The sequence below is a fragment of the Anabas testudineus genome, chromosome 21 (assembly GCF_900324465.2).
Source record: "Anabas testudineus chromosome 21, fAnaTes1.2, whole genome shotgun sequence".
Taxonomy (NCBI): Eukaryota; Metazoa; Chordata; class Actinopteri; order Anabantiformes; family Anabantidae; genus Anabas; species Anabas testudineus.
In genome coordinates, this window is record NC_046629.1 from 21,193,644 (window position 1) to 21,219,452 (window position 25,809).

Below are 25,809 nucleotides of genomic sequence, written 5' to 3' on the forward strand. Positions count from 1 at the left end.
AGTCAATATTATATAAACAAAACATAAAAAGTAAAAGATTTTGACTTGAGAAAATATTACATAAAATGTCAAAATGATGGGATCGAAAATTAACATCAGTCCAAATCTCGACTTATTTAATCATGACTTATTTTTTCTTTTAGTGGAGGAAATGGCCCGGCAATAGAAATGTAACTAAAAGCAGCATTTTGTGTTTGGTGTAAAAACTATAGTCTGCTCGTCCCGTGTATTTAAGATGTTTTAACACGTGTATGAAGAAGAGATAGCTGATATGTTTAATAGCTGCTTCTACTTTGTTGCCGGATAAAAGCTAAGGACCAGATTGAAACAGTGACCTTGCACCGAAAAGCAGAGACATAAAGGAGACGAAAGTGGTGAAGAGGGACCAGAAACCAAATCGCAGGCGTGTATAAATACAAGGGACATAACTTGTGTACGTAGCCAGAAGAAAGTAATGTTTTTTTGCAACGTTAGCTAAGTAGCTAATGTCATTTAGTGAGTTGTTCACAAAGACAGTAGAGTTAGCTATGCTGGTTTAGTAAGCTAACGTTAACGGCACTAGCTTAACATTATCGTTAGTTTAGCTAACTTAGCTTTTAGTTAATTTGCCCAGTTTTAGTTAAAATTCATCCAGAAGTATGTTTGCTAAAGTTCAGTTCACTTCTCGTATGTATATTTCCATTTCTTTAACCTGAACCTTGTTATTAACACAACCTGTCGTGTGTTACCACCCTGAACCCAACATAGCTCCAGTTATGTGTAATGGCTGCGTCGTGTTATAATGTAACTGACGGTAATGTTAGATAATCTACAAATATTGATTGTAGGTGAAATAAGATTTAATAACGTTAGCACCATCGCTGCCTAGTCCCTCCGTTTTTCAGCTGCACCATTTGAACTTCATGTCGGGAGAAGTTTAAGCTGCGGCTGCACCTCTGCTGAGCGGCCAACAGGGGGCTCCGTGCGCCTGCTGGTGTGGACTGTACTGTGTGACAGTGACAACAGGAGGGACAGACTGCATCTGGACACTTCACTGAGGGACAGCGTTTAACACGTGTGCTACTTCTAATGAGAAATCCCTGAGATCATGGCATAATTGATATATGGCTGTTAGGGCCTAATTGATGAGGTATGGGCTGTGTTGGTTGCAGGCATATGTTTCTTCACCTGTCTGTTTAGGCGGAACGAGGTCCTTTTTAGTAAGTAAAGTAACAGAGGAAGTGACCTTTTCGAATGAACTACATTCATATATAGATTGTTATAACTGGTGCATAGGCAGCTTTTTAATGCTGTAGTTGACTGAGATGGTGCTATGTAGAAATGTCATTCTGCAGAACAGTAAACGCATGAGTGCAGCGCAAAGAACACTATTTACCACTAAAAAGTGGCATAAAATAAAAAGAGCTGCACAGATGAGGCAAAACATATCACTTAGGTGCAGCTGTTAAGTAAATGCGTCCATTGCCTGTGCGGTCTTTCCACAAAGTTGACGTGTGCTCCGTAGAGTCACCGCCCACTCTGTTATCTTCCCACATTAATATTCAGTGTGTGCATGTTATCAGCAGGAAACCTCATCTGAGGATCTACAGTCGTCTGAATAAATCCCTCCGCGGCCCGAGCAAGGAGAGCCACTCCACTGCATGTTACCAAATATTACGCCATCCTCCGGTTATAGTTAGTTAGTTTTTTGTTTTTTGTTTTTTTCTTTTGGACAGCCCGCATGCTCTGCCCAGTCAGATTTTGTGCATCTGCTGGCACTGGTGGGAGGACGACGGCGCTGACTGCAACGCACTGCGATGCAGAGAAGGGGGGAATAAGGAGGTAATGCCTGTATGAGCTGCACGCCTGAAGCCCACAGCAGCAGCAGCAGCAGCAGCAGCAGCAGCCGCCGTCTCCTCCAGTGCGGACAGGGTGCAGGGAGGTGCTGTTGGAGTTCGTGCGCACACCTCTGGGCGCAGCTACCGAAGAGGCTCGAGGTATCTGTGCTGCACCGCAGCTTTTCAGAGGGATACCGTCTTGATACGTGACTCTGAGACCAAAACTGCCCTGGCTAGGGATCTGAGAGGGAGGGGGCCCTAGCGCGGCACCCCGCCCGTCTCGCATCCTCCACACTGCAGGGATAACGACCTAAACTGTGATATCCCCGCGCAGTAACCACCGAGCAGGTGTTGGTGGCGGCGCTGTCATCGCCAGTAACGCTTTCCTCCATCCCGCACCTCTGCGCCAAAGGTAAGCTCTGCCAGCCAGTAGCACGCCGTCAGGAATGAAGGGGCTGTTCAGGTGTGTATGGCTTCCAGCACTTGCCGCGATGATGATGATGATGATGATGCTCATGCTCATATGTGTCATGAAACTGCCTCTGCGTCGCCCTATGCGTATCGCGTTGTGCTTTTGCTGTAGTTTTTGCACGGCAGGGGATAATTGATGGATTTGTTTTATTCATGCATGCGTCCTGTGAAAGGGATGCAAGAAAAGAAAATGACGTAGGGAATTCCCACAGTAATCCAATAGCGAGCGATGACACCTGCACATTCCGCCAGTGCGGTCCCTATATGGCCTGCTCAGTCATGTGCACGGCCTCGGCAGCGCACAGATTGATTTGAGATGATTAAACTGGAAGACAAACTGTTATGTAACCTGATTTTGCTGACGTGATTTTGCCATGAGCGGGGGTTACCTTCACGTCTCTTTTGCTCTGAGATGCTGAGAGACCAGTAATCAAGAAAGTGGCTCGTGTTTACATCGATATGAACGGTGATCACTAAGCTCACTGTATCTTTAATTGAAAAAAAGTAATCCTAATTCAGATGTGGTGATATAATCCAGTCATGCAGGGGTGCAGTGTTTTTGATCAGTTTCCTTTTGAGCGCTTCCAGTGCATAAATTGCTTACACTTTTCTCCACTGTGTGTGATCTGCTTTCAAGGTGGGGGTGGGTTCAAATCAGCAAAACTGCAAACCTGCACAACTTTCTCAAAATATGATATATTAAGCAAGCCTGTTAGTCGAGATGAAGCAGAACAAGCAAAAATACAATTTAGCTTCATTTTGTCCCTGTGGATCATCACAAAAAACTAATTTCTTACGCTGACATCATACAGAGAGACAATCTGTGATTGTTTGCTTCTATGACTGTTCAGGTTTGTGCAGAGAACTTACACTGCTGCTTAAACGTTTGGGATCACTTACAAATCTTCCCAAGAAAAACATGTTTTCATGCAGCTGACAATTTAATGAATCAGACTTCATTCTTTAAAAAACATCAATTATTAGCAATTGTCAGTCCTCTGGATCATTCTCTTGATATAGCTGCTAATTCAGGTTAATCATTTTATCAGGCTAATTGATTATGAGAAAACCCTTTTGCAATTGTGTTGCTCAGCTGAGAACAGTTGTATTAATGGAGTTAACAGGGGAGCATGGAGTTCTTTAGGTTAGTTTACTATCGGAACATCAGCAGTTGTTTGTTTGTTTACAGGTTCAAAATGGCCAGAAAGAAAGAAACTTTCATCAGAGACCCATCAGTCTATTGTTGTCTTTAGAAAGGAAGGCTACTCAATGCTAGAAACTGTGAGGAAAGTTTTCTTATCATGCTGTAAACTACACCCTTCACAGAGGAGCACAAACTGACTCTAACAAAACAGAAGAAGTAGTGGGAGGCCCTGATGCACAACTGTGCAAGAAGGCAAAGTTCTCAGAGTGTGTAGTTTAAGACAAAGACGACTCACAGGTCCTCAACTGGCAGCTGTCAAACACAGCATCAATAGTGAGGTGGAGACTTAAGGACGCTGGACTTCACAGCAGAATTGCCAAGAAGAAATACCTTTAGTCAAGCATGGTGGAGGCAGCGTGATGGTCTGGGTGTTTTGGTAGTAAAATAGAAGATTTGTACAGAGTGGAAGGGACATTGAGGAAGAAAAAGCTATGAAAATTAACAGCTAGAGTGTCTAAGGTCTGCCAGGCTGGAAATGCTGCAAAAGGTGTTTTTATGAAGGCAAACTTTGTCATTATTTCCATGAAAATCATTATTTCTAACTCTGACAATGTCGGCATGTCCTGTTATTTTGCTATATTTGCTATACAGACTAGTTTCATGTGTGTTTCCTTGGAACGGAAACATTTCTAAGTGATCCCAAATTGTGAGCAGTTGTGTATATTGTCAGTTGCAGACGTGTCTGATAAACAATGAGTGAAATACCCATGAAGTTTTAAAGTTGTAATTGAAGTCCTTAATTACTTACTTCATGCCAAAGCATACAGGCAGATATAGAAAGATAATGTTCAAACCAGACCACGTAACACATAATCTGGCTGTACTAACTTTAGTTAACACAACTAGAATCTGCTCATTTACTGCTCATGATTCAAAGCATGTTCCTTAAAATGGCTCCTTCGCCCTGTATCACCATAATGTCATACTGCAGTATCAATACAATACTGAAGGCTCACTATGAGAATCATACCCTCTCAAGAGTCAAGCAGCTTTTGCCTGACGTCTCCTTGACTTACTTGTTTTGTAGGTCCTTCACAGCTTACAGTCCCCTCCAAAAGTTGTGGAACAGAAAAGCCTTTTTATTTGTGTTTGCTGTACACTGAAAACATTTGGCTTTAAGATCAAAAGATTAATATGAGTTGAAAGTTAAGAATTGAAGCTTTTATTTCCAGGTGTTTACATCTGGATAGAACATAGCGCATAGCAACACAGCAAGAGGGAAAACAATTAGAGGCTTTTCACAAACACTGTGTATAGCTATTAAAACAATTTAGAATGAAAAATCAAAGCTGTATTCTGGACATATGCCTTCAGTGTACAGCAAAATTAAATTAGAGGGAATATATAGTTTTTCCACTTCTTATTAATACATGGAGGTTGGCAGCATTGCACAATTTCCAGCATAGATCCACTCCACCTTTTACTTGAATAGAGGTCTAATCTCTTAGGACTTTCAGTGCAGACACTTTAACTTTTCATGGCCAGAAAAGCGGGTGTTACTAATTATATAAACAACAGCTCTGGTCTAATCTGGTGTCCTCGTAAATTATTACAAAGTCGCAGTGAGCCAGACATGATGGCAAAGACGTTCAACATTTGCTTGGTTTGATAAGCTTTTGTGTGCAAGATCGTTTATAGTGTATTTTTCAAATTAGAAAGAAGTATCGTTTCAATGTCAATATAGACAGTATGTTATCAACATTACATCATTTATAGAAAGGTCAGCATTCTAAAATTGGTGAGAGCGATCTCAATCAGTCTTCTGGCATGAAAGCCATTTTCAAGTGGCTGAGGCCTGTCATGGAGGGATACCTCCTGAGGAGTGACTCATCCCAGACATGTACTCCCAGGCCTGACGTGTGTAGAGAAATACCCTGTGCAGGACAGAGGTGCACTTTTCCAGGAATGGGAACACCATTGCTGTAGCCTGTGTTCTCTCACAATGACTCACATATCTGCATGCTCCAGTGTGGCCTTACTGCAGTGAGTAGTAGTCAGGTGGACCACTTAGTCTTCATTCACTTTTCTCAGTCAGTAGGTACTATTTCCTCTTCTTGTATTTTTTTTTCCACTCCAAAAACCCGAGCATTTGAAAGCGTGGACAAGGGAGTTCGCATCTTGCTTCTGTCATGTGGCAGCTCATTTGTTTTACGTGTAAAGCTTCTTTATGCTGGTTGTGTGTTTTGTTCTTAACTTTGTCTGTCACTGAGGCACAATAAGACCTCTGTGTTACTGTGTGTGTGCCAGCTCCCCAAGGTGCCCGTTCTGTCAGGCTGTAAAGTGCTGCAGTCACCTCCACAGGGGCACAGAGGGGTCCCTCTGCTGACACCAACACACACACACACACCCACACACACACGCACAGGCAAAGAGAGAAAGACAGACAAAGCCAGCGAGTGAGGAAGGAATCCCTTCACCTACATCACAGCATCTACAGCTCAGAGCATATATCCAGTTGGCAAAATGGATTAATACTAGTTATTGCTGTACTATTATCATTTTTCATCATTCGTTTCTGCAGTCTGGAAAATTAGTTAAATATCACATTTTTAAACTGAAATCAAAACAGTGTATTTTCAGCTGCACAAAAGTTGTGCTTTTGTTAAGTTGTGTCCACCCACTGAAAGTATAGCTCACTGATGTGTTTCTATAAATAAGCTTCTGCAGTCTTTAGATACACACATACAGACTTGGAAAAAATTGTTGGTACCCTTCTGTTAAATTAAGAAAAACCCACAAGTCACTGAAATAACGTGAAACTGACAAAAGTAATAATAAATAAGAATTTCAGACATAACTTTTGAGTTGTGGTTTAACAGATGTGTTTTTTCAAAAACAAACTCATGAAACTGGCCTGGACATAAATGATGGTACCCCTAGAAAAGTTTGAAAATGAATTTGATCATGTTAAACCAAAGTGTGTCCTGTAATTAGCATCGCAGGTGTCTTCACATATGTAATGATTCAGTCTGCCAATTTAAGGGGTGAAAAGTAGTAACTGTGTTGTTTGGTATTATGGTGTGTACCACACTGAACATGAACCACAGAAAGCTAAGGAGAGAGTTGTCTCAGGATATTAGAAATAAAATGATAGACGGACATGTTGAAGACTATAGGACCACCTCCAAGCAGCTGATTTGATGTTCCTGTGCCTACAGTTGCACATAATATTCAGATGTTTAAGGTCCTCAGGAATGTAGCCAATCCCCCTGGACATGACTGCAAGAGGCAAATTGATGACAAATTGAAGAGAAAAATGATATGAATGGTAACTAAAGAACCCAGAATAACTTCCAAAGAGATTAGAGGTGAAATCCAAGATCAAGGTACATCAGTGTCAGATCACATTGTCAGTCACTGTTTGAGCCAAAGTAGAGTTGAAGGAAGAAGACAGAATAGGACTCCACTGATGAAAGCAAATCATACAAAAGCGAGAAAATTCCTATTGACAAGTCACAAAGCTTTGGGGTGAATGTCCTTTGGACAGATAAGACAAAACTGGAACCCTTTGGCAGGTCACATAAGCTCTATATTCGCAGACGCAAAAATGCAGCATACAAAGAAAAGAACACTGTACCCACTGTGACACATTGAGGAGACTGAATTATGTTCTGGGGCTGCATTGCTCCATCTGGCACAGCTTCAATTTAATCTCAAGACTATCAAGGTATTCTGGAGTAAAACGTGCTGCCCAGTGTCAGAAAACTTGGTCTGTGTCACAGGTCATAGTGCTTTATCAAGATAATGACACAAAACACAGCTAAAAACAACCAAGAATGGCTAAGAACAAATCACTGGACTATCCTGGCCTTCAGAAGTGGCCTTCTGTGAAATGCCTCTGTTAATCTATTGTACATTTTTATTTATTTAATTTATATTAAATGTCAGTTTCATGTAGTTTTGGTCACTTTTGTGGGTTTTTATTAATTTAACAGAAGGCTACCAGCATTTTTTTCAACATTTATGCAGAGGAGAGGTGTGCGGGAGCTTGTAGTTGTGACGAGTCAGCATGTCTTGAGGCATTATGTAATCAGAGGTGTACGGCTTTATTGCGACTGTATGATGGTGTGACATGGGGGTGTTAGACCTTTTCAGGCTCCCTATTCATTGTAGTAATTGTAAAACAGGTTGAAATGCCCTCTGCCATCCTATTCAGGTAAAGTTCAGTGAAGCAATTTCAAAAGAGGGAAGAAAACAACATTCCAGCATATTCTACCATACCCTGCAAATGGGCTTCCTTTTAGTATTTGCTGTTTAGCAGTGCAAAGTATTTGGTGCCGAATAACAGCACGCTACTCAAATGACGAGCTTTGCAAGACTGGTGTCAAATTTAACATCAACCTAGAGAATGATCAGAATTAGAAACATCATTTCTTTCTTGGTTACTTATCTTGTTTATCTAAGTCCATTTCCTGAGAAGAAACAGGATCAGGTCAAAGACATGCAGAGCAGTTGCACTGAGCTTATAATAGCAATGAGAGTCTTTCAGACAAAGAGGCACAGGAATGAGTCCAGATTGTTCAATTCCTTCTCCTCAGGTCATGGTTTTTGTTTGTGCTGTTTGTAGCTGGCTGACAGACTTCTTATCCCCTCTGTATTGAGAGGGACGGGTGCAGCCGCAGTGTCTCCCACATCAGGGTTAGACAATGCCTGGCAAACAAGGAGGGAAGATTGGACCACAGGAACACTTACATAACAACTCAGCAGTTACATATACACTTATTTTTGTTTCTTCTTCGACTGAGTAAGCTTCAGCCTGGTTGTGGAAATAGCCACTCCTTGCTGGCACTATAGGTTTATCAGGCCATGTGCACACGTGAGCAGGATTTACGTATTCCTGCATCTGTGATGAAGGTTTTATTCTGTTATAAATCCCTGTATGCAGTGTGTACGTCTGTGTGTGTGTGTGTGTGCGTTGGGGACGCACTCTGCTAATCTTGTCGAGTCAGGACCGTCCAGGCTTTCCTCATGTCAAATGCAGCAGATCTTATTTCAGTATCAGGCCTGGGTTTTCTGAAAACACAGCCACATACATCAGCACAAAGGCCCATTTATCATGTCTGTTCAATCAGTTTGAAGTGCAAAGTGAATTGATTCAGAAGCTCGAGAGCCATATATTCAATATATCGGACAGTTTTTCATACAAACTGCAGCACATGAACAGATTTTTAAATTATTTCCAGTCTTAGAGAAAGTGGAGTTAAAAGAAAGAGAGTGCAGAGATTAAGATAAAAAATGAATGATATAAATGACTAGAGGAGTCTTCCACAACAGCAGTTCTGTGAAACCTTTCTATCAGCCTCAATTTAGTTCTTTTTGTCCCTTTGATAGATGTTACAGAGGAAGTTGGTAGTGGGTGCAGTTGAGGGAACGATGAGAGCAGAGAGACAACATGCACGTTAAAATGTGCATTTTGGAATCAGAGGTGAACCTCCCCATAGGGAACAGCTTTAGAGACCTGAGGGGAAAATATTGCATAAAGTGAAAGGCGCAGGAGGTTAGTTATTGTAGTTTGGCCTGGCAGTTCAGCTAATAATTATTAATGGTGAGCGTTACATTTACAGGCCAGGATGGAGGGAATTACTGTTCCTTTATTTTAAACTACAAGGTAAACTGTCAGTGATGGCCGTCAATTGAACTGGATTTGCAATCCGAACTTTTTTATGAAATGCTGTGACACATACAGTTCACACCGCACACTGAGGGCTGCAGAGGAGGCAGTGGTTTCAAAGCATCACTGAACAGCTAAGCTTTTGAGAGTTATACGCTCTTAAAATGCCAAAGATATCAGGGCTTAGCTCAGACTACAGCCCACATCATTTTCCAGTGACTGCACCAGGCACATATTAGCTGAATATTACCAAACCTTTCTCCTTTAGAAAGAAAAAAAAAAAAAAAAGCCGTTGGCTAGATTCTGAAGTCACATGCCATCCTTCCTTTAAAACAAAATGGCTCTGGTTGAGACTGACAGTAGCATTCCCAGACAGTCCCCAAACGGACTGAAAAGCTTCCTGGGAGGCAGATAGAGCTGCCTGTCTCCTTTCTCTGTTTAAACTGAAACAGCCTATACTGACATACACACACAGTTACATCGATGTCACAGGTGTGCGTGTGTGTGTGTTAGTGTTATTCAGATGATTCAAACATTTATTTTGGCAATAACAGATTTCAGATTAGATATGTTGAGGTTACTGTTCTTCACAGGATGTTGATTTTACCACTAAGAGAAACTTGTGCAGCTTAGGCCTAGACTTAAATTTTAATAGTATACCGTGTTTGCTGCTTACTTTTCTAAAACTGTAATTCCTCTTTCAGTAGAAGGACTGGTTGTGCAGGGTTATTTGTGTTGATGACATGTTCTTTAATATCAAACAAACCTTCTGCCTCCAGGCATTTTTTATAAGTTCCAACTCATGGCTTGCAATCAGTGAGAGCTATTTTGTAGCTCACTAAATTCTGTCTGTTCCTCCTTATCTTCAGGTTCCCACTACCACTGGAAGACATGGAATAAGAGTGGCATAGATCGTGACTGTGGTTGGACATCATCCACTTCGACAGTTTTGGTACAAGCACCAAAAGGTCGTATAGCGGAGGCCTCCTGGGTAGAAGAAGTCAAGTGACCTACAACCATAAGGATTTAAGTTGAGTCTACAAGGATAAATCAGCAAAATGCATCTTTACTTAGAGACCCAGTTCAATCAATAGGCCACTCCTCTGCGTCTTCATAGGCCTTCTCATCATCTTCTCATAGTTAACTCTTCACCCGACACACAAGATGCGTCCTTCCCTCGCCACAGCTGTTCTACCACCCAGGACCCGCTCCCACAATCCACCCAACTTGGCTGTTGGGGGCCGCGAACACCTGTCAGCTCCACGAAGGCGCAGCCCCAACCTCCGACACACCCTCAGCCCAGAGAATCTGCGGACCCTGGCCGAGAGGGGGGGGGGCTGCTGTTGATACCACCTCTGTCGTCAGCAGTACCATAGGGCTTCCACGGGCTAACAGTGACACAGACCTGGTGACCTCCCAGAGCCGGTCCTCGCTAACAGCATCCACTCTGGAGTACACACTGAACCGTGGCCAGAATCTTGTAATATCCTGGGACATCAAGGAGGAGGTGGATGCTACTGACTGGATTGGGCTTTACCACATTGGTGAGATGATGATTTTTATTTATCTATTTGGTAGTAGAGCTGCTTTTCTATAACAGATCATGGTCAGATCTCAAATCTCAGTTCTTGAGTTAAGGCTGAACTGCATAAGGATAAGTTCAAGTGGTGAAATACATGCAGTCTAAATGCTGATTATTCAGACTGCATTCTTGATCATCACATTTTCTTTCCAAGCGTGAAGTGTTTTTTTGGTGAGCAGTTCTGGAGACTTGCAGGCACTCAGGACGAGAGCTTATTTGACCCTAGCTGTCCTCAAAGCTTTTCAGCTGATCCCAGTGTTTTGCTATCAGGAGCTCAGAATAGCCAGGTAGAGTCTTGCAAGAGCTTCCAAGTTTGAGTCAATACTGAAAGAGGAGCTATTGAGACTTTACACTGGACCGGAGGCTGAGTCAACATGTAACAGCTCTGCCTCGGTGTACGATAACACACACCATCACTACCCGTGTGCATCTTGAAGGCTTTACATTGACCTGCTCAAACTGTCCATCATGGTGAAAAGTAATACAGGAGCAGCTGTACTGCATCAGCACATTTATTTTTAAGAATCTATGATTTCTTTGTTTTGCTGACATACTAAAGAGCTGACGTCACTTTTTGTGCTTTGAATAGACAAATCACTTATCTTACATCACTACATCATCAGACATCTGTGTGGGCTCTAATTTAATAAAGATTTGAAGTAATACAAATCTAAATAAGACAGGAGAAAGCCACCTGAGAACCAAAAAGAAAATAGGACCATGTGTATGTACTGTATATAATGTATGTCATATTGCATTCTCCCACACAGGGACAAAGAATGTCTGTCTGAATTTTCTCAAAGTATTAGATATTATATATTTTTCTTGTGCAGTTCTGTTTTTGTCCTCTCCACAGAAGCTTTGTCTCCATATGAGAGAACCAGACAGTGTCAGCCAGCTCTTCTCTTATTTATCCAGTAGAATGTAGATTGACCACCTGAGGGATGAGTGTATTCATATTGTCTGTTCTGCTTTGTGGTGCTCAGTCAATATCTGATTAAGATCTCTGTTATATCCAAACGTTGCTCAGTTACATTCACTAGCAGCTTTTTTTGTAGTGAGCAGAGCTCCTGTTTGACTTTAGCCTCAAGTTTCTGATAGACAACGGTTTTAGCTAGACTCAAGTACAATAAAGAGGATGATGAATAAGGAATAGCAAACAGAAGAAGAGTGTAACATGACTAAATGACTTTCATTAATAATGAATTTCACAAATCCATTACTGTTAAATTTACTTAAAGTAATTAACGTTGCTTATTTTACATTCTTACTTTAAGTGAGCTTACTTTTTGAATGTCACATGCAATCCACACTAATGGCTTCAGTTTTGATCAATGTCGCCTTTTTTTTATTAAGGATGACAAAAGCTTAAGCAGATATTTCATAATCTTAGCAATGGATACTAACATCATTATTTATTTCTGCAAATAAAGACAAATAATCATTCAAACATGTTTATCAAATGCTTATGCTTCTGATGACTTCCAGGGCTTAGATGGTGTAAACCAGGCCTACTGGTGCTGGGTAGGGCGTCAGCTCACTTCATATCGATCATAATGCCTCCAGGACTTCATTAGCTGCTCCAGGGTTTTTCCACCCACAGGGGCCACCACTTTCCTCGACTAAGCAGACATTCAATGATAAGCAACTACCCTTCCCTCCTCTGACACCTTCAAATGCAAACACACACATACACACATAGAGGACACACTTCTCCCTCGACTCCACCAGACAACTGAGTTTGGTGTTTTATTAATCTGTGTGCAAAAGTGCTCCGTACAGCGGAATTCCCCTTCCCCGCTTTTAACTCAGAGGAAGTTTGGTGTCCTTCTGGTTGGAAGTTGTAGCAAGGCTATTTTGGGAATGGATTTCACTGGATAAGGGCGAACTTGTGTTTTGGAAGAAACTATCCGCAGACTAAACACACTGAAAGGCGGAACTGTTGCAGCTTGGTTGAAGTTTTTCACATCAGAGCACTGTCATCATCTGTTGTTTGATTTAACATTCTTTGGTCAGAAATCAGAGAGAATGTAAACACAGTAAGAGCATTAAAGTAACACTCACTTATGTTTAACAAAGCATTCTGCACTTTTCCAGATGAAACCAGTCCGTCCAATGTGTGGGACTGTAAGAACAGAGGGGTAAATGGCACCCAAAAAGGTCAGATTGTCTGGAGACTGGAGTCGGGGCCCTACTTTATGGAGCGTAAGTTCCCAGAAGCACTCATACTGTACTTCAGAATGAATTTCATCCTATTCTTAAAAATAGTCTGCAGTCTGTTGGTTTGTAAATATTTTGCAAATGTGCAATATTAACCATATAGTTCAAATTAATCTCACTATACATTGGAAGTTTAATGATGACCCTTGTATACTCTATGACACATTTAAACACATCATTACTATTCCACTACAGTAAAAGTGCACTATAAAAACAGGCAGGGATTGATTGCAGTGTTTTCATATTCAATAACTCTTCATTGCTTCCATAACAGCAGAGACCAAGATCTGTTTCAAGTACTACCATGGAGTGAGTGGAGCCCTACGAGCCACGACTCCCTGCATTACCGTGAAGAATCCAGCAGTCCTGGTCTGTGTCCTGGTCTGTGTGTGTGTTTGTGTGTGTGTGTGTGTGTGTGTGTGTGTGAGAGAGAGAGAGAGAGAGAGAGAGAAAGTCTTCGGTCTGAGATTTAGTCATGCAGAGTGTCAGGTTTTATCGCAGGTTTAGCATTTTGTTGACCAGGGATGTACAGAAAGCTTCTAAGGCGCAGAAGCTAAAATGTGAAAGGGGCAACACAGAGTAATTTTCTAGTGCTTCCATTATTAATGACAGATACAATAAATACTGAAAGTTGATTTTTAACTTAAAATTCATATAAAGGAGACCCAAATTTACATACATTGTCTTACGTGTATTTGAAGAATCTTGAATTTGTTGTATGGAGACTGGTTGAATGCACGTCAGACCCTTACTTTCTTTTTGTCGTTGGTTGTGCAAGATGCTCTTTGTCTGTATATAGAAGGATAAACAGTTGTAGTCATGTACACTACAGATGATTAGCCCCCTTTATAAAATCCAAGAAACCTTTTCCATGGAAATTACTATAACCAAAAGTTGAACTACTTCCAAAAGAACAAAGACAAAATCCCCACTAAGTTTGACAGATATTTTACTGATGCGTTGTTTTGCAACAAGAAAACACAAAAATGACAGGACCAAAGTTGTGATTTTCTTTTCCTTTCTTTCTTTCAGAACACAGCTGAGCAATCAGTTAGCATTTGATTTCCGCACACTCAAGTGGACAGGGCTAGTACTACTTAAATACTTGATTGAGAGGAACTACTCTTAAATTCTTACAAGTAATTGCATGAAGAAAGTAAAGAAATCAGTCTGGAACTTAGAAATGCTCTCAAGGTGCTCATTTTAAGGGGAAAGGCTCCGCTGCCATCTCTAACACAGCTGTACATTCAATCAAGGTCCTGGAGGGGCCCTCTTAGAGCCCAGATCTCAGCCATGTCAATAAGCTGTGTTGGGAGCTCAAGGTTAATGTCCATGCCCAGAAAACACACAATTTGGATGAGCTGGAACAATGTGCCATGAAAGAATGTGTCAACCTAGTTAGCAACAGCCACAGAAGGGTTGTTGTCAGTTTTAGTCAGCCACCATTGACTATTGTCAGAGGGATAATAAAATTGCTTCAGTTCAGCTCATCAGTTAATTGGACATCTTGTCATACTTTTTTTGGAAGCAGTCACACTACTGTTCTGAGTGATTATATTTCCGATTATTATCTGTGGTTGTGTTTGTTCTGAGGTGTACAGATTGTGACATGTGTCTCTTCTCTCTCAGGTGGAGGGGCTGACAGAGCAGGTGGGCATTGAACATCCTCGGAAATTGATCAGCTTTACTTTGACAGGTGAAATGAGAAGTTTACATTACATTTATATATTGTTTGGGAGTCATTTTGACTGATATAAATATTAATGAAAAAAAGTGTGTCTTTTAGTGGCACAGACAACGCTTTAATCGGTTTAAGTAACCAATTAGAGGAAAAGCTGGAAGTGAACTCAACACCTTTTTAAATCTAACAAAGCAAACAAACACAGACCAGACTTTTAGATTTTTAGCTGAGTGAAACAATCTTATCATCATCTTTGTCAAACAGTCCCCTCGGGAAAAGCTAGCGTAAACTTTCAAAGCTGTTTTCAGGAAACACTGTGGTCTTGGAATTTCAAGAGGTGTTTTCCTGACAGAGAAAAACATTGCAAACTGACTTTGGTTTTTCTAACTAAGTCAAGTAATACCAGGATTGTTTGAATGAGTTTAAAAAAACGGAAAGTATTTTTACAACCCAATCCAATCTCTGTATTGAACGATATGTATCTGCAGGTCAGGTTTTGTACCAGAAGGCAGACTGGACGTGGAGAAAAGAGAATCAGTTACTGTCATTCTGTGTTTTGTTGCAGATCTGCGTGCCACTGGCTTGAAGAAGGGAATGTTTTTTAATCCAGACCCGTACCTGAAGATGTCCATCCACCCAGGGAAGAGGAGTGTCTTCCCTGTCTTCAGCCACCATGGACAGGAACGACGATCAGCCATCATCGCAAACACCACCAACCCCATCTGGCACGGAGAGGTGTTTTACATCATTGTGTTATCAGTCAGAGGAAGCATACACTCTCACTCTCTAAAAACAATGTATTTACATTATATATACACATATATACACAGCTAAAAATATATTGACCATATATTGTTTGATTTTTTTTGTCTCTACGCAGAAATACACATTTGTAGCACTAATGACAGACATCCTGTACATCGAGGTAAAGGACAAGTTCGCAAAAAGCAGACCAATCATTAAGCGCTTCCTCGGTCAGCTTGCTATCCCCGTCCAGCAGCTTATTGAAAAGATACCTGGGTAGGTTCACACACCCAGGCGCATGCACAAACAGAACATACTCTGTGTATAAATAAAGCACTCATCTCAAGCCTAATCCCAATCAGAATCAAATTTTTTATGATCCGCTTACATGATTGTTCCGTGCACATGCTCACAGAAACCTTCGTGAATAATGTCTTCTTTAAATCGGTAAAGTATGTATATTGCCATTTTAGTCAAATCACTATTCACTTACAGGTGAGATCATGAGGTTGATCTGTCCTTGTGTCTTTTTCCTTTTCTTTCTTTTTGTTGAGAAAATGGACACTACAGCCTGTTGTTGTTGAGTTGGTTGTTTTATGGAAACCACTGGCACTTGCTTGAGTCTGGGACTCTAGTTTTGCATTGTACGTGCTCTAGAGGAAGACATCAGATGGTTTAAAAGATTAGTGGTATGACCTGTCTTTGCAGTGCACACTACTCTGCCTGTCAGTTGAACTTAAAGTAGCCAAAATATCTTCACACTAACAAATTTCCCAGAGCCTTCTTTTGAACAATATTTGTGTTGATGTTTACAGTAATACTGTTCATTAACATATTCTTTCGTCATTTTTCTCTGTTATCTTACTCACGTTCTTTGTATACAGGTGTACACGGCAGCAGTAGCACAAACATTATTGTGTGTGTGTTAGTTCCAGCTGCTGCTCCTAACCTGATGTGGTCGTACAGTAATTTTATTTCAGCCACGATTTGTTCTGTGCTGCACAATATTTATTATTATTAACATTGTTTGTCACAAAATGAATTGAATTAGTTATTTTAACGTTGTTTCCATGTTTTTAAGTTATGTTGAGGAAAATTATTTTACCTTAATTCTCTTATCAGATCTGTTTGTCTATCTCACTGTTTGTCTGTCCAGTGTCCAGCCTGTGAATTTCTCTCTATGTCGCCGCCTGCCCACTGAACATGTAAGTGGCCAGTTGCAATTCAAAGTGGAGCTAACGTCAACAGGCCCAGATGGTAAATCTGCCTCTAAATCTCATGTTCAAAATGTATTTTCTTTAAAAGTGTTCTTTTTTATTAACATGCAACCTGTGTTCCTACTACAGGGGCTTCACCTGATTCTATCATTGGTATTTCATCTTTAAATGGGGCTCCAGGGACACCATCCGATGATGAGGACCTCCCACATAACCTGCCAGGAGTTGTTTCTGCAGGGCCCTCCCCTACGGGTTCCCAGGGCTCCCAGGGCATGTGGGAAGGCGGAGCCACGGCCTGCCCAGAAAAGGACTTGACTTTTGTCAGACCTGAGACTAGATTTGTGGAGCCTGAAAGCCTGTCTGGTCATGAAATGCTCCAGAGGTCACTCAGTGAGGGCTTGGATGCTATTGAGGCACCAAAGGGCCCTGGTGAAAGACCCCTGGGTGCAGCTTCACCAAAACTGCGCTCTAGCTTCCCTACACACACGAGGCTCAGTGCCATGTTGCATATAGATTCAGACGAAGATGAGGAGAGATCGGGGGCTGCTGACGTCACTCCGGTGCTGCTGTCACCACTGCTAATGAATGGAGAACCTCCAGATGTCAGTGGTCCTGAAGAAGAAGACCCATTTCCTGAGCTCCAGCAGGAACCTGAACAGCTAGAGCCATCAGGACTGAAGGAGGAGCCCTGGGGTGCAAGCGCTGTGACAGAAGACGTGCCCTTTGAGGTAGAGGTGGCACTGGAGGTGGCGGTAGGTCTGGATTTGGAGGATGTTTTAGAGCCAGATGTGTTCTCTGAAGTGGAAGAGGCTCCTTTCACAGACACTGTATCTCAGAATGCTTTGCCAGAGGGTGGAGAGGTGCCTGAGGAAGGAAGGATGCCTGGCGAAGACCCCTCATCAGAGATTGATACCTGCTCCATGGCAACAGCCCCACAAACAGCTTTTTCATCTTCAGAGAGCTGTCCAGTCACACTGACTATTGCTGTTGTGAGTTCATTATTCTGATTTGGTCACAACCAAAGGTCCAACTATTTGTTCACATCTATTGCTACAAAACTTTGAATGTTCCTGTTGATTAATCTGTTTATTATTATGATTTTTATGTTTAATTAATTAATTGTTTAGTCTGTAAAACATCAGATAATCTCAGAGCAGAATGTTGAAAACAAGAAAGAAAATAGTCTTGGTCTTTCTAGTGTGTGTTGTTTTATTTTTTGTTCACACAGGTTACCTTCAAAGCAAGTCAAAACAAGAATCATATTTTATATAGAAGGATATTTTAACATTTTTATATATATATATATATATATATATATATATATATATATATGTGTGTGTGTGTGTGTGTGTGTGTGTGTGTGTGTATACCTGTATATATTTATGAGCAGTTGAATTAGGATATTATCTGAGGTTTGTTAAAGAAAACTCTTTAACAAACCAAATTATTTCTGCATTGCACACATCATTCTTCCTTTGTTTGCACTGTGCTTATACCTATAAACATGTGAACATTTGTCACTGTGCTTGTGCACAATACATGCAAAAAAGAGGTCACTTAAGTAGCCATTTACTTCTACACAACCACAGTAGCAAGTTGACATTTAGTAAACCACTCAAAAATGAAATTAAATAAGCAAAACACTCACCATCAGTGCTGATCATAGTCTGTTCAGCTAGTCACACGTGTCTACATTCTGGTGTGTTAGTATAATATTTAGCTGCTTTCAAATGTAATACTAATGTTTTATCTTCCTTAATGTATGTGTCGGCACAGTTCACTACTGTCTGGCATTCGCCTCACTAAAGGGTGTAACATACATATTTTAAAATCAGCCAGTTAGAGATACTTTTGCTTGTTGTTGGGTTTGTCATGTTGAAGTAATAATTTTTTAGTCACTGATTATTCAACAGATATTCCATGATTCTTACGTCTGAGCTGTCACAACACACTTTTGCATGAAATCGAACATCTCTTTTGTTTTTTTGTGAAGGAGCCAGTGCTGCCTGACTGACTGACTCTGTATTTTACAATTATATTGAAGAAGGAGACCTTGCATATCTTAACCTATATCTTGGTATGTGTGATGTTTTGTAGGAAGCAGAGGAGGGAGCAGAGACGGCCATAGATCCAGGGGGACATGTCATTTCCGGCACCCCACCAACCAATCAAGCTGTAGATGATGAAGGGGGTGGGCAAGCTGCTGTCACTGAGGCTGGAGGTGATGCTCCGGCAGCCAGCGCGCAAGAGGAAGTCGAAGAGAACAGTGTGAGGAGGCTGAGCCTGCAAGCTGTGGGGGGCGTGGCTGAAGAGCAGGAGGGGGAGGAGGCAAAGGCACATAAAGATGCAGGGTCTGTGGACTCAGAACAAGTTACTACAGAAACAGACAGAGAAGAAGGTGAAGCTGTTTCCTCTGCTTGTTGTAGGAGAATCTGTTCTAAAAGTGTCTCAGTGCATTTTCAAACGTATCATACTTCATTGTCACTGCGTTGAAACAAAATTCCTTTTGTCTTTTAAATGTTTTTTGTGTTCAGGTACCCATGTCAACGGTCACCCTGTACGTTCACTTCCTTCTGTACGTCATGACATTCACCGATACCAACGTGTGGACGAGCCTCTCCCTCCCAGTGAGTGTGTGTGTCTGCATGCACTGTATTGTCTACTCTGTCTTTGTCACCAGGTGTTTTGTGTGTCTTTGTGCTTATGTGTCTCTGTATGTATGTGTATCCATGTTTATGTCCCGACTGTAACTAAAACTACATATTGTGGTCCACAAATGAACTCCAAGCAGCAGCTGTTAACACAGCTATTTCTCACTCTGTAATGACCAAAGTGGGAAAAGTAATGAAGGTTTGGATACAGAATAATATATTGATACTTTTTCCAGATAGATTGCTGTGAATGCATGTCTGCAAAATTATGTAAAAAACTGTAAAATTAATTAATAAGCAGTAAAAGATTCCTGGTTATGGCTCACCTAAAAATGAAGCATACATGTCTCGATAAAGGTTTGAGATGAATTGGTGATGTCGTTCATTGTTGGCTAGCTTTTACTTTAACAGTTGTGTTTCCCTGAGGCATTAAACACCTCCTTTGTATCCATTATTAATTGCATCTCAGACTGGGAGGCTCGTATCGACAGCCATGGGAGGATCTTCTTTGTGGACCACGTGAACAGAACCACTACATGGCAGCGTCCCACCGGACCTCCTGCCCCGCAGGGCCTGACCCGCTCCAACTCTATTCAGCAGATGGAGCAGCTCAACCGAAGGTAAAGAGGAATCTCCATCGTGGTTTTCTCAATAGTAACTTTTTCATTTAGAAGTATAGGTAAATTGAAACTGTAAACTGTATTTATTAGGTCAGTGAACCAAAGATTTAGTTATAGGCTTATAAAAATATCTACACAGAGACCTATGTTTTATGTATTGGCCTTTATTGCACATTGCCTGTGGGTTTTTCTTTATCTTCAGATTTTTGTGAACTAAAGTAACTTTGAATGACCAAAGACATTCAGAGACTTTAAATAGGGAAGTTATTCTGTATTCTGTAAATGTAAATATATTTTATACATGTATGTATACTACATACTAGTACATATTCACTAATTTGTAAAAAACTATACTTCCCCTATATTCACAGGTACCAGAGTATCAGACGGACCATAACCAACAGTGATCGGTCAGAGGAAAGCGCGGTCGACTTGCTACCTGAACCAGAGAGTGAACTGATGGCCCATTCCATTTCTGGTTAGTTTTAGTAGACCTATTATGAGCAAGTACATAAACAGAAAAACAGACATTTCATTCATAATGTGCAATATCTTTCTGTGGCTACACTTTACATCACAAACAGATAATCTGTATCAAAACTGTCCTATATTATCATAAGATAAGCTGCTTACCTTATGATCTCCTTGTTTAAACATTTGATTCGGGGTGATGATTCTGTTGCAGAGTACCGGAGAGAAAGTGCAGTCGCTCATGCAAGTGGTCGCTCCCGTCTCTCCTTGCTGCTCCAGTCGCCCAGCGCCAAGTTCCTGTGCAGCCCTGACTTCTTCACCGTGCTGCATTCAAACCCTGTCAGTCTAAAATGCTTCACCTCCTCTCTCACCTTTAACCTTATATAGATGTAGCTGTCTGCATATAAGCAGAAATATTCCTTTACTCAAATGCAATGAATTGAAATTTTTGAGTACTCATAACAGTTATTGAAGTAGGGTATGGTAACTGCTGCCTGAATGAGCAACTACAGTTCAGTAGCTGCACAGAATGTGTATCCCAGTGTTGTTTACAGGTCCAATATGGTAATCAGTGTAAGTAGCGATAAGTGATTTAGCACTTGCTCTTTAACACTTACTCTGTGTAAGACTTCCACAGACAAACTTTCTAACATTGATTATAGTTTAAATTAGTTTCAAGTTAATTCCGAAAATGTCTATCATGAAAATATTGCCATTAAAAAATCTACTATTCACATTGTCATCGGTCCTGATCTAAAGGGCCAAAGCTTCTGTTCTCTCTCTCCAATCTGCTTCTAATTACCTCACCTCTCTGCCCAGAGTGCCTACCGCATGTTTACGAGCAACACCTGCCTGAAGCACATGATCAGTAAGGTGCGTCGGGACGCTCATTACTTTGAACGCTACCAGCACAACCGCGACCTTGTCACCTTCCTCAACATGTTTTCCAACAAGCAGCTGGAGCTTCCTAGAGGGTGGGAGATGAAGCACGACCACACAGGGAAGGTGTGTGCCTGTGGCCCCTAACATTTGACTTTTGATTCTTTGCCCTGATGGTTAAATTACATGTTTTTTGTGCTGCTATTTGTAATTAAATTATAGATATTGGATTGTTTTAGCCTGAATTTGTGTAGGTTTACATCAATGTAGAAAGATCTGTGTGGGAGATGTAGTTCTACTAATGCATAGTGCACAATCAGAAAGACTCATATAAGGACAAAATAATTAATAAATTAATATTTGTGAAAATGTTTTGCAGTCAATGATTGAATGAAGTTTTGAACCATAGACCTCTCTTTGTATTTTCCATGGTGAGACCAGGCCAAACTCCAGCCACCTTCAGCTCTGGTGTCTCTGTATGCGTATACTGGACTTTATCCAAGTATGATGATGATATTTGTTCTCAATCTTCAGCCCTTCTTTGTGGATCACAACTGTCGCTCCACAACCTTCATTGACCCACGGCTGCCCCTTCAGAGCTCTCGTTCCACTGGGCTGCTGGCCCACCGCCAGCATCTGAGTCGCCAGCGCAGCCACAGTGCCGGGGAGGTGAGAGACTAGCCACTACTGCACCACTCATCACCTAGAGTCAGCAGGGTCACACAGACACTGAAATGCTTGGCCAGTTTGAACAGGCAAAATGCTTAGTGAGTTTCTGCATGGTGGGCACAGGTAGGTAAGTTATTCTGTCAAGGTCTTGCAATGGAAACATCAAGCATAATATACTTAGCTTCACATACAGTATCTGGTCAAGCTTAAGGATTTGGGATGTTGTATTAAGATGTAAGAACATTGGTATATTGCATAATAATACTGCATATACTGCTTTAAAGTGAAGTATTCACATGCTTGTAGGATAATCTGATATCTGAAAGACATAAAAAATAATCTTTTCAGTGCATTACTTTTCAATCCAATGCATTATTACAGACTACATTAACATAAACATTTTTTATTGTCACGGTTTAGTCAAGATCTTATCTGCTGAGATAATTAAATGTTTATTCTAACTGTGTGGCAGTTTCTACACAAATTCAAATCTTTCCAAGTAAATTAGAATGCCATACTTGCATTAACAGAAACTCACATGCCTAAGCAATACCACATCTACTGTACATACAGTATGTCTGCTCTGTGGTTTGCATCATTGTAATTACTTGTTTAGATCTGAGACCCTTTATGGGACAAGTGGTCAGGATAATGGATAGATAGTCTTAGTGATGCCAACTCAAGTGAGAAATATCAGTTATGCAATATTTCACACCCACCACGGTCATTTGCATTAGGCTTATTAGCATATTTTGGAGTAGCAGAAGTGTCGATGTTTTAACAATTGTTAACAATTAACAATGAGGAACATGCAAGACTAACAAGTTCAGGTTCTCACAGGAATCAAAGTAGAAGAACTGAGATTAGTTTTTGTTCATGCCTGGCAGGCGGATCAGTTGCAGAACTAGGATGCGACCTGAACTGTAGTGCTTCCTTTTGTCACAGGTAGTGGACGACTCTCGCCAAACCAACCCGCCTATCATGCCTCGTCCTTCCAGCACCTTCAGCGGTTCCAGTCGCAGTCAGTACCACGATGTGGTGCCTGTGGGTGAGTTGGGCAGAATCACATGTACAAACATAGCATAAATTAACACACTCACTAGACACAGAATTCACATTTTAAATGTTTTTATCTTCTTCCTCCAGCCTACAATGACAAAATAGTGGCGTTTCTACGGCAACCCAACATCTTAGAGATACTGCAGGAAAGGCAACCAGAGCTTGCCAGGAACCACTCGCTCAAGTATGTTCCTCTAAATCCCTCTTTCTGTCTCTTCCTCTTATTGTTTTCATCAGTCAGTGTGAACACATAGTTATCCTTTAATCCTGATGGACTGTGCCAGTTCACCTCCTGATATGTGTGTATGTATGTTTGTGCGTGTGTGATTGCAGGGAAAAGGTGCAGTTTATTCGCAGTGAGGGAGTCAGTGGGCTGGCTCGTCTCTCCAGCGATGCTGACCTCGTCATGTTGCTGAGGTAAGTCATTTGGGTCTGTGTGTGGGGTTGGTAGTGATTATTGGTTGCTTGTGAAAACTGTAATCAAGTGACCCCTTCACTTCCAGAATTACAAGTCTATACTTACACTTTGCTGTTTTCTTTAGTTTATTTGAGGAGGAGGTGATGTCATATGTGCCACCGTTACTCCACCCAGGTTATTGCCTCTCCTCTCCTCAGAGCTCCCCTGGTAAGTCTCTCTGTCTCACTCTGTCTGCTTTATCCCAGCTGCATCAACTTTATTGGCAATATATACCACATTTTTCTACTTTATTAAATATGTACCTGTTATTACGTTTTACAACTTTGACCATGAGATTTCATTTACATTGTGTAAAAGAAAGAAGCAATTTCAATCACCTTTATATTTAACATACAGTTGATGTTAGGATATATTTAACATTGTATGGTTCTGTATTTGTTGACACAGATCACATCAAAATGTTATTTTATCCCAGTCTTGTTTTATTATTTTATTGTTTTTTTAAACACTTACTGTTTTGCCTCCTGCCTGTGTTTTCTCCACCTGTCTCTTTCTTTGTTGGTCTTTTATTTTTTTGGTCTGTCTCCTTCCTCTGTTTTTTCTTTTAAATTGCAGGTACTCAGCGAGCCAATGCCCGCGCTCCTGCGCCCTATAAGCGAGATTTTGAGGCTAAACTGAGAAACTTCTATCGAAAGCTAGAAACCAAGGGTTATGGCCAAGGACCAGGGAAAGTCAAGTATGTTTAAAATCTACAGTAAAGATATTCAAGAATGGATTATACCATTTATCACTGTAAAAATAGCAGTTAAATGAGTTAATGTGACCAGTTAATGAGCATTTCTACATTTACTCCCAAAAGAAGATTAGTGTCTTTGGAGAGCTCATACAAACCAATGCATGCATATTTTGTGAATGTCTTAGAGATTGGCAGTATTTTATTTGGTTTTTTCTTTGAAAGGACAAATGGCAGGTCAAGCATTTTTTAATACTAACCTTGTACTGTGTACATCCAAAGATATATTCTACTATTCTGTGCCACAGAGCAGAATTTGAGTATAAAAACTCACAAGTGGGCCAAAGTGGCCAAACTGTACAAGGTGACAGGCTTTTTACATGAACACACACTGCAGTGCTCTAGACAATCCTCCTACACAAAATAGCTAATAGAAGGGAAATGTGGGTTCATCTGCTGCTGAAAATAGTCCCCAACAAATGAGCTAGTAGTGTTTTTTTGTCTATAGATGACATAATGTTTACTATTCCAACACATCTACTTGCAATGATTAACAATACTGCCCAACATACCCAAAATATTTAATATCACACACAAAGGTTTGTAAATTATCTGTTGATAGACATCATACTGTGCAAGCTGAGGTCCTTACAGTCGGTACAGTTATTTGTTGCTGCTTCTGCTCTTTTTAGGTACAGGTAGTGTAGCTCAGCAGTCCTTGCTCAATCTGAAGCCCGTCTGGCTGAAGTGCTGAAAGTACAAGATGTATGATATTTACAAAATCCCAAAATATGCTTTTAAACCCTTGCAGCAGTTACAGCGATGGAGGAATATAGTTTTTTCCCCTCTATGATTCTTTCTTTTAAGCCACATTTTGAAATACTTGTAATAAAGCTGAAACGTAAATTAAACTTTTCTTGAAAAAAAGGAACTGTTTTTTTTTTAAACTAAAAAGTCACTTCTGTATATTTTGTATATGAATGTGTTGAATTTGTTGTAAAATTCTTAATAACACTGGAATAAATTAACTACTAACATAATATAAGTTCATACAAAGTAAAATATCAACTTAAAGAGTGCCACTGTTGTTCACAGCAGGTCTAATTCTGCTGGATCTCTGTGTGTTTGTCTGTATGTCCAGGCTGATCATACGCAGGGACCACCTTCTGGAAGACGCCTTCAACCAGATCATGTGCTATTCCCGTAAAGACCTGCAAAGGAGTAAACTCTATGTCAGCTTTGTAGGCGAGGATGGGTGAGAAACTTCTCAACTTATCATGCTGTAGACAGTATGATATATTTCTTGATCTGGGGAAGCTTTACCAAGAATTCATTTTGATATTAAGCTTCACAACATATAATTAAACACACATCTGATGACCCCAACTACTGATCCCAGTAATTCTGCAGTCTTCTGTTAAATGAGTAGCTGGAGCGTGTGGAGAAGAAACTACACAAAGCAAAACTACACAGTATTGGGATATTTGTATTGCAGACTGGACTACAGTGGGCCCTCCAGAGAGTTCTTCTTCTTGGTGTCCAGAGAACTCTTCAACCCCTACTATGGCCTGTTTGAATATTCAGCCAATGACACATACACTGTCCAGATCAGCCCCATGTCTGCCTTTGTGGACAACCACCATGAATGGTAAGATGTGTGTCTATGTACTGTACCTGCCGTGTCTCAAATATGCCATGGCACACAGCCTGTCTGTGTGTATATCATAGTATATTTGTCGAAGCTCCACTTGCTGCTGTGCCG

General features: G+C 40.9%; 1 protein-coding gene across 1 annotated transcript in view; it reads left to right on the forward strand.

The window, feature by feature from the left end:
* Positions 1-1,611: 1,611 nt before the first annotated feature.
* hecw2a (HECT, C2 and WW domain containing E3 ubiquitin protein ligase 2a) overlaps positions 1,612-25,809 on the forward strand; it is a 32,702-nt gene continuing 8,504 nt past the window's right edge. Inside the window, 24 exon segments of the mRNA XM_026377181.1 lie at positions 1,612-2,229; positions 9,973-10,434; positions 10,436-10,647; positions 12,783-12,890; positions 13,180-13,274; positions 14,535-14,601; positions 15,152-15,321; positions 15,467-15,606; positions 16,487-16,587; positions 16,677-17,536; positions 18,645-18,945; positions 19,082-19,174; positions 19,668-19,818; positions 20,190-20,296; positions 20,504-20,628; positions 21,109-21,294; positions 21,703-21,837; positions 22,783-22,885; positions 22,984-23,080; positions 23,230-23,313; positions 23,439-23,521; positions 23,930-24,050; positions 25,189-25,302; positions 25,543-25,695. Of these exon segments, the coding sequence (XP_026232966.1) occupies positions 10,268-10,434; positions 10,436-10,647; positions 12,783-12,890; positions 13,180-13,274; positions 14,535-14,601; positions 15,152-15,321; positions 15,467-15,606; positions 16,487-16,587; positions 16,677-17,536; positions 18,645-18,945; positions 19,082-19,174; positions 19,668-19,818; positions 20,190-20,296; positions 20,504-20,628; positions 21,109-21,294; positions 21,703-21,837; positions 22,783-22,885; positions 22,984-23,080; positions 23,230-23,313; positions 23,439-23,521; positions 23,930-24,050; positions 25,189-25,302; positions 25,543-25,695 (3,773 nt within the window). The 5' untranslated portion in view covers positions 1,612-2,229; positions 9,973-10,267.